Below are 15,041 nucleotides of genomic sequence, written 5' to 3'. Positions count from 1 at the left end.
AATAAGAGACATTGAAGTATTATTAATATATCTATATATAAAACTTGTTAAATTATTACAAAGGCTATAATTGATCATCGGTAGATTATTCATTGTCTATTGCAGTTTATACACATTATATACTGATGGCGTTAGTCTATCAATAAATTGTTTAAATACACTTTTTAATATACAATCTTTATTTTAATAAAAAATCCAAATTAAAATAAAATATTAATTTTTATGCAATATAATTTTATTTTATAGCTTCAAATTTATTGCAAAAAATCGTAATAGTAGAGTAAATGGAATGAGTATTATTCATGTTTAAAAAAAATTAATATAATACTGAAAACAATAAATATAAGTTTGATAAGTATAATAATATTTATTTAATAGTTTCCTTATTGCAAAATCTTCGAAGTATTTCTCTATTTCTCGCAACAGAGTTTATAACAATCTCTTCAAATATATTAAAGTGCGGGTTATAAACCGCAGTTTCCGCTAAAGTATCATATCTATAAACAATCTTTTCACACATTTTTTTATGTAGTCATATATAGAACTATAAGTATACGAAATAAACAATGCGTTTTTGTATAAAAAAATTATTTGATGCTTTCCTAAGAAAGAACTGCAATTTTTAGAGAGAAAGAATGAATTTCATAATTAATTGATATAATAAATATGATCAATTTAAATTAAAAATATATAAGAAAATAATATTTTCTATTCAACATATAAAAATCAAATATATACAAATAAATTCGTTATTATATGAATTACAAAGAGATAAGAGAACATTTCTTTATAATCATTAATCAAAATATTTTTATAAAGATATAAAAAATATTTGTTGTGTATAGATATAAAAATTTATTATAAATTATTACACAAATGTTTAAAATATAGCAAATTTTTTAAAATTTGAAATAACACAAGATCTGCTTCTCTCGTAATATTAAACATATGTCAGTTTATTTGTGGATAGTAAGTTAAATTATCTGTCTGAACAGCAATCCCAAACTTAAGATAGGGTGCTGTAGACCCCGTTGCTATCAGCAACAACAGGTTTTTGATAATTAACGCCCATACTATCGCGTAGGGATTGTCAGTGACATACGTTATCATCAAAGTTTTTGTTAATCTTATCGTTCATAAATTATGCTAATTTTTTTTTTATATAAGATCTCTTTAAAATTAATTGCAGTAATTTATTTTAAGATATCCTTAAATTGATTTTTATATAATAATGCATCTAATAATAGCTGAAAAATTCGGAAAAAACTATATTTATTTATTGAGAAGTACAAATTATAGATTTAAGAAAGAGGAACATATCGAATTGTTATTAATACTGGTATATTAGTTATTGAGCTATTATTCTAATTATTTGTATTAGATACATTATCTCTCATAAATACATGATTATTTATTCATGTTTTACATTCTTTTGGTTTTAAATTTTTATGGAGTAAATTCTTATTATATTTATTTAATCTTTATTTCAAAATAAAAGATTTGTCTTAGATTACTTATTACATCTTTAAGAAATATATAGCAATGTAAATGTACATACATATACATGTACATATATTTATGAGCGACAATAATTATAAATAATATGAATGATGCATATACATATACATATACAACGTTTATATTTTGAAAAATACATTTTATCGCACTAAAAAAAATTAATGAATAACTAAATGAATTTTCGTTATGAACTATATATGTTTAATGAAATTAATATCCCATTCATTTAATAACTAGCACACATACTGCCTGAATTTATGAAACTATTAGACATTAGCAATTATTTATCTTGACGTTGTACATTTTGAAATACTTAATACTAGCTTGCAGTCTTCTCGTTAAAAATATGTCTTTACGTATATATCAGGACTCGTATTAGTCTTGATATTTTTACATGTCAGATAATTTTTTTTTCCTAATATCACATTTTTTAAAATTATTTTATTAGAAGAATTTATCATTAATTTATTATATTAAAATAAAACTTTGTATAGCAGAAAATTTAATGCAATGTAAAAATTTTTACAAGTCTTTTTTTCGTAATGTCTGTGATTTGAGAGTGCTTGTGATTTCTTGATCAACAAGATTGTATGGTTTAAAAAAAAATAATACCACCCTGTAAAAGGATCAAACAAAACTATTATCCATGAACAGTGAATGAAGCTTTAATTCTAACACGATACTAAAAATATAAAATATTTTTTGTAATTAGATTTTGTATTTATTTTTACTTTCTTAGGATATATAGTTTTGTAGGGTTTTTTTTTATCAATAAGGAAATAAATTTGTTTGCCGCGGTTTTAATATTTGAGTTAATGACCGAATAAATATATGTTATGTGTCATTTTAAAAGTTATTAGAAGTCGAAGTTTGGTCATGGATATGCCATATCCATGACATCGTTTTCAACATAAAGAGGATATAGTGTCATTATAGGGAAAAAATGTAAACTAGGCTGTTATCTGTAGCTGCGGGTATCCGGTATTTGTAGATATTCGGTCGGTATATTATAGTTATCACATAGAAATTGAATGTCACTATTTACGATGCTTTAGCCTTGATCACCATTCAACCGAGACGTGTTTTCGTTCGTCGGATCGTGCTCAGAATTTTCTGCTTTTGAATCGCTCTGAGCAGTCTGCACTAGGGTTTCTTCCGTATGAGTAGTAAATTTCTCCAAATTAATTGCACATGTAGCTGGTATTATCTCCTTTTTATCATACTTTCTATTAATCGTGTGCGTGTCCTTCTCCGTCTTGTCTTCCTCCAAGAAGTTTTCTCGCGAGCAACATTGAGAGGAACTGCAGTGCTTTCCGTGACAACGAATCAAACAATCAGTTTCCTCCATATTAGGTTTTATCTGATAACACATTCATTATTCGATCAAGTAAAAATAGAAAAAGTAAGTGTTAAATATATCTTGCGTACTTTATGAAATTCTGGTTGTATAGTAACTTGCGTAATCCCCATTTCGACAAAAAAGGCGGTGACTTGATCCGTGATACTAGCATAAACCTGAAGAAAAAATAGGGAAATGTTTTTTCAATTAAAAATTATCGAATAAAACTTTCATTTTTTTCGAAAAATTATTAAGTAATTTATTAAATATATAGACTGTTTTATATATAAATTAGTTTAACTTATGCATTGATCTGCATTGCATTTATCTTACCGTTGGATCTAAAAATATGATATGTGCTGTAGATATTATTTTTTCTCCTGCTAATTGCCATACATGTAAATCATGGACATTTACGATACCCGGGAAAGCTTCTAATAATTCTCTTTTCAGAGAATCGATATTTATATGATTTGGAATGGTTTGAAGGAGAATCAAACCTGATTCTTTCACTATACAAAAAGATAGAGAAAAAAGCTGATTATTTTCAAAAATTATATATTAATCACAGAATGAAAAAAAATCTAATCAATTACTATGATAAATTATTTTTGTACAAATAAATATCACAGTACGTTATCTCGTGATTCTATATTTAAAAAGAAATATACTCACTGTATGGATAGCAAAGAACGAACAGTGAAATCGATGAAATAATGGCGAAGACCGGATCGATGTATTTAGCCACATCAGAATCGGTGAAATAGACTAAAATCGACACTAATATGACAAAAACACATCCTAAAACATCTCGACACATTTCTCTAAAACCTTGGCTTTTTGGTATTGCTAGTGGACTTCGTCTAGTCTCTGCCGACAACTGTTGCTCACCATTCTTTGTTTCTTGCGAATTCACATTCCTAAAATATCAAATATTTTATGTTAATAAAATATATTTTAGGATAATAAAAATACTAATAGATTTTGTCTTCTTGTATACATGAGATTGTCATTGAAATATTGGGAAATCGTAATCTGCCATTAGAAATAAAATATTTTTTAATATAAAATTTTAAAGTCATTATTATTCTATATGAAAGAAAATATCTTTTTGCTTCTCATAAATAAATTCTTATACTATCAAAATTTTCGAGACGTAATGTAAAATACTTTCTTTGGAATACAAAGTTACTAAAATACTAATAACTTTAGAATTTTGCTTATTTCCATTAGAATGAAATATTTCGAAAAACCTATATTTTAAATTATTTTTATTTATGAAAGGATATATCTTAATTATGCATACATTTCTTGTTCTTCGACTGTTTATAATTTGCTATCAAAATCTACCTGCTTAGTATTACGTCTCCTTTCTCAGTGACGTGCAGGAAAACTCCTTGATTAAACGTGAATCCCCCAATTAAAATGTAACATAAGACGTTTAGAAGTATTCCGGAAGCGCCGATGCACAGTACAGGCATCGGGTGATGCATTTCATCCAGATGATCGATGTGCACCAATGTCTGCACTGCCTCCATTAATAGGGAGAAACAAAAAGATGTCAAAAATATGCAGCAAACAAGCATCGTGACAATGTCGATTCTGGCCCATCCAAATGTGTTTTTCATTTTCCTGTCCGACCATGATTCCTAAGCAAATTTTCATCGAAATTATTAATAAGTGCATGCTTTGCAACATACTTTAAATAAAAGATTTTATTTTTAAAGATTGTCTATGACATTAAGCAATTGTTATTAATGAGTATTTTATAAAAATTTCAAAATTGTATATTGACTTTTTTTATGCCAATTTTATTTAAGAGATTAAAAGTTATTTTGAATTTTTATCATAACCTATCTTGTAATAATTGAGAATAAAATAAGCAAAATTTTGACATTTTATTAATTTATAATTATTTGTTATTTTTTATCATATAATTTCAAAATAGGACAGTAATTAAAGCTTTGTATTCCAAAGAAAGTCTTTTATATAAAACTTTTGATAGTACAAGAATTTATTCACAAGAAGCAAAAGAGATATTTTATTTCTATGCAAAATAGTGATAACTTTAGAGTTTTATATACAATTTTTTATTAGAATTATGAAGATTAGAAAAATTCTGAAGTCTAACTTCTAATTTTGATATTGTTAAGCATACCTTTGTTTTCGTTGATAAAGATGTGACAGAACCCTGTTCCTCCCCGTTAATGCAAATAGATGAATTTCCCACTGAACTGCAGTTGCTATTGTTATTGTATCTCTCCCGATAGCTATACTGCAAACAATGCGATTATACGTAATTGCAAATTTATATCATGAAAGATCGCTAAATAAATAACGTTTCGTTAACGTAAGAGCATTTCAAAATCTTGTTAATTTTTATCAATTTTTAACAAGAACATTTTTCCAGCTATAGATTTTCTTACGTTTTTTCTTCGAAAATGACTATCCGAAAAATGAAAGATCTTGCATGTTGAATATTATTTATGTTTCGTTTACGATAGAAAGGAATTATATTTTACATCACTTATTTTATAAAAAAAGTTAAGTTTCTCTTTTTTTTATACATTTATGAAGGTAATAATTACGCGATAAACAGATCGAAAGTATGAAATTACATTGTCATTTCGTAAGCGAGACTTAGGAATGGTTTGCGGATTTGTGCACTTACCTTGATCGAGGCAATGCAGCCAACAAGTGCCACGATGTTGCAGAGCATGTGATACGCGTTGAGCAGCAGAGTCAGCGAATGCGTTACATGACTGGCGATGATCTCGATTAAGAAAAAGGCCGTGGTGAAAAAAAGCACCAGGTACAACTGCACCGGTTGCAGCCTTCTGAACCACTCTTTCACAGCCATGACCCTGCTCGCAAAGTCACGTGATGAATGTTTCTATTCTCTACGACGATATATATATGTATATATATATGGGGAATCACTGTTATTTCACGATCGCACGATATCACAGTATAACGATCGAAAGTTCTGTATCTGCAACTGTATATTCGATCTCTCTTAAATTTATTTATAGAACTTGTTTTGGAAACCTGTAGAAAAGATGACTTCTCGTTGATAAAGTTGTTTTGTTTTCTGAAAACTTTGGAAACTTGTTTATTTAAAACTAATACTAGATTGTGTAAAAATGCGCGATCAGTTTTTTATTAGCGAAATCAACTCTCACGTTACTTATTCGAATGAAATTAATTAGATCTTGGAGTGCAGAATACGTTACAGAGATTATTTATTTCAAATTATAGTTTGTCTTTTTTTGTGTGTAAACGATAGTTAATGTGTGAAAGAAATTAAACACGATTGAACAAGTAAACTGAAAGTGCTCAATTCAAACTGTTCGCTTTCATCGATGGTACAGAGGACAAGAATAATCATACTGCTCTTTTATAATGATGATATATACATATAAGAGAACGTACATTCAATGAGGGGGAGATTACGCATGTTGTTTATGAGATCCTCCTCAAGTGACACATAATAAGCAATCTTCGAATTTTTATACTATAAAACGTAAAAGTGCAGTCAGTTTTAGTCATTACAATTGCGAAAAAAAAGACTTTTCCTTATAAGTAAATTACGTGATGAAAATATTTTATTTATAACTAAAAAATGTATTTTATTTTTTAATTATTAATCCTTTGTGCATATTTATTTTTTTTGCTCGATATTCCAAAGCATTATTTATCATACTTTAATATTATAATTTTAAAAGGATTAAAAAAATATTTTGGTGTTGTGCAGTAAAAAAAACTAGGTATAGAGTTAAAACATTTTTTCTAATTTGACGTTGGTACTCATATATGCACCCGCATAGAAGCACGTTATCACTCAATTCACAGGTTGCCTTTTTTGCTGCATTTAAAACGACATTTTGTAAATTGAATATATTTAACACAATTATTTAAAAGTGTCGCGTTATATGAAATTTAACTAGACGTAATTCTTGCAATTTTTATAAACAAATGCACAGCGAATTATCTGAAAATCACTTAAATTAGACAAGATTCGCGACGATGTGACTCGACGATAGACCGTCGAAGGAGCAGACACCCGACTGAACGGTGGTCGGCGAACGGACAAAGCGATATTGGAACATGAAATGTTTACGTGTCTCCGTGCTTGTTTAACCGTTGAACTCGACAACTCCAATGCACTCAGGATGCATCCAACCGTTACAAGTTTTCCATTTGTTGTTATAGATCGGAGGACGCGGTATTTGTGTCTGCACCGATAAAACTTCCACAAAATTAATCTTTATAGCTGTGCAACGTCTATTACTTACTGTCAATTTACCAGGTAATTTTCATTTCGATGCCTACGATCGTGTTTGTCGTCTCAGATGATTCAGTGCTCCAGATAATCAATCCGTATACAATTATTGTTTGACCGAGAGTACAATTATTTGATCGCACGGACGGAATTTATATCGGTGGCGAACGTTTATTGCACTGATGAACAATTTGTTGTCGACTCTAAAAAGTTTGCTCTACGAATTCGCGCGAGTTTCTACCTCGTCCAAGAACGCCGCGAACAGAATTTTCGCCTACGCTAGATGTTAACGTAGTAGACCACGCAAGATCGTCTCTCTACGCGGCGCCAACCTTCGACAAAACGATTTAACTAACTGAATGTAATCTGCTTAATCTGTGAAACCACGATATATTTAATAATTCTGATGAATCGAGAAATTCGGGACGGAAAACTCTGGTATTACGCGCCACGTACATAATCGTGCAACGTACATAATCGTTCAATTTTATTGATCATTATTGTTTCATTCTACATCGTTTTAATGCAATTGATATGATTGCCATAAATCAAAATATAGCAACTCGAAATATTGTAGTCTCAATTCGAATTAAAAAAAATTTGTATTCTTCTTTGACAGAAGAAATATGCTGTTTTTTACAGTCTCTGCTAATATAGGATGATGATTAAAATATGATGTTCTATTACTTCCGTTGATAAATTAGATGCATCACGTTATTTTTCCTACATTTTCCAACTATGCGTTTTTTATTTACAGTATCCAGTCAGAATATTCGAATTTAATTGCAAAAATGCATGACGGAGAATTTTACTCATGGTTCGTTCATTGCCAATCTAAATTGAGCATGCAAGTTTCGCGACATACACACATCACGATGACATACATAGACACAAACAGCACAATTTATACAACGTGTCACAGGCACAGATCCAGCATCTCTGTGTTAATTCTGGGAGGGGACTATCAAAGCGTTAGTTGCGAACATCCGGGCACGGTAATAGGCTTTGAACAACGAAATGCCCAGCTTCTCTAATCATTAGCGTCTGTTTCATCTTGAATGATCAACACGAGATGATTGCACTGGAACGTAAAAATGCAACAAAACCACTGGTAAAGCAATTTATCTGTCAAACGAATTGAGGACTTCTGAATATCAATGCGCCATGATTGTTGCTATCTTATCGGAAGGTTCACGCGGGTATATAATCTCTATACAATAATAAGAATAATATAGTGGAAAGAGTGTAGTGTTTCTCTTAATGTACCAACGAATTCGTGAGTCGATTGCTTCAAATTATATAAATTATATAAATATTATTGCGTGGACTTTATTGCGAGGTCTCTCTGAAAAGTTAATGCTAAATTACATGGTTTTTTTACGATAATTATAATTTGCTATTTAGCATCTCTATGTATGTGTATATATGCATATACTTTCAATTCTCTCTCAAAGGAACGCCTTGTCATTACGATGATGAGAAAATTATACTGACCTCTAAACTCTGAACTTTGGTAAATTGTTAAACACATATACGTGAACACATCAACACTTTTTCTCTTCCTCTCTCTTTTCTTTCTTCTCTTAAGAAAAAAATATAATTATCACGCTCTATTGGTATTCCGTGTCTTTTTTACGAACGATCGAGCTGTGAATTCACACCGCAGATTTTCTAGAGAGAAACGCGCACATATCGCGGACGGACTAAGGTTCGTCTCTGATCACGCATGGATTATATCTGCTGACTATTGTGATCAAGCGAGTAATCACCGATAATTCGTCCTTATCTGCTTCTGTATCGAATAATCAAATAATGAAATACTCGAACAGAGTATACTAGTAATGCCAGATAACTGCAAATTTATTTATAGGGAGCGCACTTGTAATCGGCATCGAATTTTTCCTCGTAATGATTGCGAGACTTCTGGACATATAAGTCTATATCATAGGATTATATACATATATCATAGAATTCTTGTGTTACCAACATCTTATATTATGTATTCCTATAATTCTCTTACATGTAAACTAAAAGTCCGATTATGTATGATATTGCAAAAAAAAATAGACATCTAAAATTTAGCATTGAAAATAGTCTTTTTTATTTATGTATATTCTATTTTAAAATACATCAAGTCTATCGCAAAATCATAGTCATGCAAATAGAAATTGTAGACTGGAATGGACAAATAATTAAATAAATCGAAAAAAATTCTTTTATCGTATGGAATACAATGAGTTAGCCTTGTTGACATCGTCTGAGCACGATTAGCTTTCTTTTTCTGCTGCACGCACCATGTTTTCTTTCCGGATTCGATCCATTGTTATCACAGAAGACAGTGATATGATTGATTGCTAAAGAGAAAAATGAGCATTAAAGATATTATGGGTGGGCATATATATTTATGTCTGATTTTTAATAAATATGCTTTCGCATTTATACTTGATGATCATCTCTCATTATAATTTTTAATAAGATTTATTTATCACAGGCGATGCCATTATTAAATAATTTTTTTATGATTATCAACGAATCTTGAACATGTGCAACCATCTTTATATCCAAAACATGTCATATTTACATAAATAATAAATTATTTCATAATTTTTAAAAAAGCAACAACTATATATTGATGTTCTAATTTTAAATTTAAAAATGTTTGTCATTAAGCCATTATGAATTATACTTACAATTTATTTATGGAGATAAAAAATTAGTGCATGTTTTGGTAAATTTAGATTATTTTTGATTGAAAATATTTTAACGATATAATTTATATTACAAATTTTAAATTTCTGAAATTACTGTATGTTTTGAGTTGAAAGTCAATAAGAGGTTTGTTTTATTATCGCGATAACAATTTTTTGAAACAGTTTCAATTTTAAAATCCTTTCTATCATATTTCAGATTTGTCATTTGACTGTTCTTATCTAAACGATAAATTCGATAAGCGATTGATTAGCTACCATTCGCAGTGAATAATACAACTTCGTTGATCAAACGACAATCATATAGTTAATATTAATGTATTAAAATACAATTTTTTGGAACGTGATTTAAAAAATTTAAAATATAAAAAATACGCGTACCCAAAATATCGACAGAACTATATTGTATTATAACTTTATTTGAACACTATTCTGATTTTATTAAACATTGTTTCAATTTATATTAATATACTATTTTGTAAGGTCAGCGACCATACTTTCTAGCAAATAATAAAGTAAGGAGAAATGTTACAATTTAGACATCACCAATTAGATATACTTAGTAACACACAACAACAATATTTTCTACTTGGATATTGCTGCGGTTAACGAATGTCGAAAGTAAATGTAATAGTTATTCGTCAAAGAAATCCGATCGACAATTCATCTGATTCGTGTAATGCATTCCTTCCGAACCTTTCATCAGCTTCTCTTTTCCAGTTTCTTATATAGAAAATATATTTTACATCTGGAATTTATATAACTATATTATTAGTTTCTAATAAAAAGTATTTTCCGATTTTTGTAAACAATTATAGATGTCTCGAAGTATGTGTAATTGTACTTTAAAATTAACTTTTAAATAAAAACCTATATAAACACGACGCGATACTATTTAAAAGGTAATTGAAAAATGATATGTAGATGTAATACAAAGCTTTAATATAATTTTAATAGAAAATAATGTGAGAATTCGAGACTTGCCTTCAAAAATTTACAAAATTATCATTTACTTATCATTGAAATATAATCCTTAGTTATTGTGTGTGTGAAGCTTACTTATCATTTCATAGAAGATAATAAATAATTGGGAGTTCTGGTTTTATTTTCAATAGTTTTTTGATAATTTAAGCAAATAGTTCTGGTGATTAAATACAAAAAAATTTCTAAGGACAAACTGATATGCCAATATTACGCAACAATAATTTGTCCTAAATGTTTCTTATCATTAATTGTATAAATTTAAAATATTTGTATAGCTCAATAAGAGATCTAAGAAGAGTGCTTCTTTCTAGAAATAAAAAATTAATTAAAACTAAATAAACAGCAACAAATATCTTACTTGAACATGTCGAAGTGAAACGCCACTCGATTTTCGAGTTTTATTTAAATCTATTTATACATATATATAATTTATTTAAAATTAATCAGAAATAAAAGATTTCTGATTTATTTCAAATCTTAGCCGCATTGCTGTCACGTTTAAAATTTTGCAGAATACTGCTGATTTTTATTACAGAAATCGGAACCAATATAATTTCAGCAAATTTAATTTACTGCAAAATATGATAAATTTTACGAGCAAATATCATCACATTTATATTATTACGATTAATATTAATAGAAATCATTTATCATATCGAAATTATATCGGTATATTGAATTCTTGTCCTAACTTAATAAAAATGAAAGTTGCTAATCGGCACTATTACCTTTCAGTATGTTCGTTCATGAAGTGGTACGTCTGTGCGTGCATATGTAATTGGAGAACTCACTGACTCAAATCCACTCGAACTTGACCATTCGACCACATCCATTTAATTCGCAGCTTTCACACGTGCTACGCTCGTTCAATTACGATCGCTGACTCGTAAAATCGGTATCACGGTCAACCGCGAAAAACGACTCTAGGATATTTGATCGTTGATAAATATGAGGTCTTATATACCTAACGTAATATTTCTTGTTCAAACGCGGATGAGAAAGAGACAGTACGACACTGATCCAAATGCGCGTCTCTTTTAGCGACGAACACCTAATGTCCTCTTGCATCTTCGCGTGTCGGTCGCGCTTCCGCTGACGATGTCATGCACGGTATGGCGAAGATGTTACGCGATATTATATATGCACGCTATCCTCCTTTCCACGATGATCCCCATCATTAGGATTGAGGAGAAACGAGAAGATGTTGAACTACATACGTGATTTAAATGCCTCAAGTTCGTAGCAGCGAGACGCTCGATTTTACCTACTTCAACAGCCCCACTTTTTCGGTAAATTCATGAGGGATTAAACAGCGAAAGTAACTTTGACTATTTCTGTATATTAAACTTTGATTTCTTTTCGACTAATTAAAAATAAAATTTTTAGTTTGAAAATTATAAATCAAATTCTGTAAATGTCATATAAGAAAAATTATTTTTGTTGTAAAAGATTCTAAGCATATTGCTTAGAAAGAAATAACTTGAAGACTCTTATGTTATAAAACTGTAATTATAAAACAGTTAATCACAAGAAGAATACGGAAGGAGAGAACACGTTTATAGCACATTTCTTAGAATATTGTTATTAATTAACATTGGTTACGTTGCCTCTCCTCTAACCGATGTAAATTAATGAGATATTAATAATTCGACGAGATATTAATAATTGGTTGTTATTGTGACATTTAACTTAATCAAGATGTTGGTTTACAATGTTTGCTGAATCGATGAGTTACGCGTAATCCGCGTTTGTACGACGAGGCTAATAGAAAGTTGACTACTATAGCATTGTTAGTTTCGTAATAAAATCGAGGAATGCTTGTTATGATCATGATATGCTTGCTGGCCTGGCATAATACTGTTATTACTATCTCACAGTTTCTATTTGCTTATTTTTAAGGACAAGAATAAATTGCGATGAACAAAAAAGGAAATATTTTCTACCAATTATCTGTATGCTTTAACTTTCAGAAAACAATATTTAAATTTTATATTTTATTTGTATAAAAATTTTTTCAAATTGCACACATTAGATAAATTAAGAATATAAAAAAATTATTTTATGTTTAAATTTAAATATTAAAATTGAAATTGGTAAAAATGATTTACATATCTGTACATATATTAAACATATAACAGATACCTATATATGTATATCATTGCAGATATGAAAACTTATCATATGACATTTATAATAATTATGACAATGATACTTACAATAATATATATCGAAATCTTTTATATTGAATTTCTATCTGTTTACAGGATCATCATACACACATATACACATTTGCATATTAACGTGTTCAGCTTAATAAATCGAATAATGGATATAAACATAGTATACTATGTTCTTATTTTCGAATCAGTTTGTATCGGATTGACAGGCTTATTAATTAATTGTATGGAATCCTATTTACCTATTATCATATCTTCCGCTTATCGTTATGGGAAATTTAGCTCAAAAGTTCACTGTATTAAATTAAGAAAAATTGAAATGCCTAAAAGGTAAGTTAAAAAATGAAAAAGTTAATTAATAAAAAAATTAATTAAAGCTCTTTATAATACAATTTATATAATAATTAGAAATCGATAAGACCAATAAGAATCAGAGTGCAAATTAATGATGCATAATGTTTTTTGAATGTTTCTTGAAATTTAATTGTGTGCGTAACATATTTTTTTAATTCTAAAATCTTTTTTTCTCTTTCTCTCTCAATCTTATTTGAGAGATAAAGTGTGCTGCACGCACAATTTATATTAAGTTATTTTTTAAATTAAATTTTTGACAATATTTGATGAGTTACATATCGACAACCTGCGCTTTAATTCTCTTGATTGGTCCTAATTATTATTTATGTGATAAATTAAAAAATTAAAATATGTTTTTTGCAAAAAGATGATTTATTGTAAATATAATATTAAAGGCGCTTTCTCTATTTTATGCTTTGGCAATTTATAAGTTTAATTATTTTGAATTTCCTAGATACTTTGGACATTATTATATTATCTGTGGGCCAATGTTGATATTTTTATTTTGCTTAGCGTTAAATAAATATTTTTATAATGAAAATGCTCCCGAAATTGTGCTTTCACTATTGGATACATTATTAGGAACATCGAGAAAAGCCTTAGGTATGCATTTGAAATTATATGGAAATTATTAATGAATTTACAACAAATATATATGTATACATGTATATATATGTATATGTAATTATCATTTTAGTATCAGTGGAAACTGCTATTCTGGCTATTGGTGTGTTTTCTATACATATCTGGAAAAGAATATATGAGATGTATTATGTATGTATATTTAGTGATCAAAAAATAAATATACTCCATTATATAATTACATTCTTACATTATACGACAGTATTACTATGTTTAATTGGGGAATCTGAAGGATTTGTTAAAGGTACATTCTTGAAAATGTATAATTATATTAGATATATCTTTTTGTGTAATTATATTAATAATCTCCAATCTTTTTCTTTCTAGGCTCGCACGTAGACTTGTCTTCACCTAAATTAACAACTGTACAACTGATGTGTGCAATTATATTTTTGTGGTCAACATATGTACAACTTGAATGTAATTTTATTCTTGCAAAATTACGTAAAAATCAACATGGTGACGTCGTAACGAAAGAGCACAAAGTACCATTTGGTGGATTATTTAAATATATATCAAATCCATTGCAACTTACAGAAATAATTATTTATATAATGTTGTCTGGGATCCTCTGGCAAACTTGTGTATTCCATTATGCTACTCTTTTTGTTATAATAAATCAGGTACGTGAGAAATAGTTCTATATCTTTTTCTATAATCTTTTTTTAATATTTTAATTATTATTTAATCAAATTAATTAATTTAATAATTTTAAATAAAAGATTTTAAGTGTATAAATTTCTATCTTTTCACAGACCGAATGTGCAATTTTGTCTGATCAATGGTATCGAAATACTTTCAAAAATTTTCCAAAGGAAAGGAAAATTTTAATTCCTTACATCTGGTAGCTCATTATTCTCAACTTTAATGTCTCTCAACATAAATTAATTTAGATTGATGTTATACTAATATACATATATTATATATATTTCACGCGTAATGCAAAAGATCTATCGATTTTTAAATAGATTTTTTGCATAAATGTATTTATTCTTTTATTTTTTAAAATAAAAGTAAATAAATAATCGTCTCTTATA

General features: G+C 28.5%; 2 protein-coding genes across 6 annotated transcripts in view; one reads left to right on the top strand and one right to left on the bottom strand.

Moving 5' to 3' along the window:
* LOC114931265 (polyprenal reductase-like) overlaps positions 1-15,041 on the top strand; it is a 16,794-nt gene extending 1,753 nt beyond the window's left edge. Inside the window, exons 1-6 of one of the 5 annotated variants that reach the window (XM_029303249.2) lie at positions 8,098-8,250; positions 13,096-13,338; positions 13,817-13,965; positions 14,060-14,248; positions 14,332-14,627; positions 14,760-15,041. In XM_029303249.2, the coding sequence (XP_029159082.1) occupies positions 8,234-8,250; positions 13,096-13,338; positions 13,817-13,965; positions 14,060-14,248; positions 14,332-14,627; positions 14,760-14,852 (987 nt within the window). In that variant the 5' untranslated portion in view covers positions 8,098-8,233 and the 3' untranslated portion in view covers positions 14,853-15,041. The other 4 variants (XM_029303248.2, XM_029303250.2, XM_085481747.1 and 1 more) reach the window with 4 other exon arrangements.
* On the bottom strand, positions 2,303-5,721 carry ZnT77C (Zinc transporter 77C). Its single transcript, XM_029303247.2, has 7 exons — positions 5,529-5,721; positions 5,016-5,132; positions 4,208-4,506; positions 3,533-3,777; positions 3,191-3,369; positions 2,947-3,033; positions 2,303-2,878 (listed from the first exon to the last, which is right to left on the bottom strand). The coding sequence occupies exons 1-7, from the start codon at positions 5,715-5,717 to the stop codon at positions 2,570-2,572; spliced, it is 1,425 nt and encodes a 474-aa protein (XP_029159080.1). The 5' UTR covers positions 5,718-5,721; the 3' UTR covers positions 2,303-2,569.

The sequence above is a fragment of the Nylanderia fulva genome, unplaced genomic scaffold (genome assembly GCF_048542155.1).
Source record: "Nylanderia fulva isolate GAGA-0341 unplaced genomic scaffold, ASM4854215v1 Scaffold19, whole genome shotgun sequence".
Classification (NCBI taxonomy): Eukaryota; Metazoa; Arthropoda; class Insecta; order Hymenoptera; family Formicidae; genus Nylanderia; species Nylanderia fulva.
This window is presented reverse-complemented; position numbering and strand designations above follow the sequence as displayed.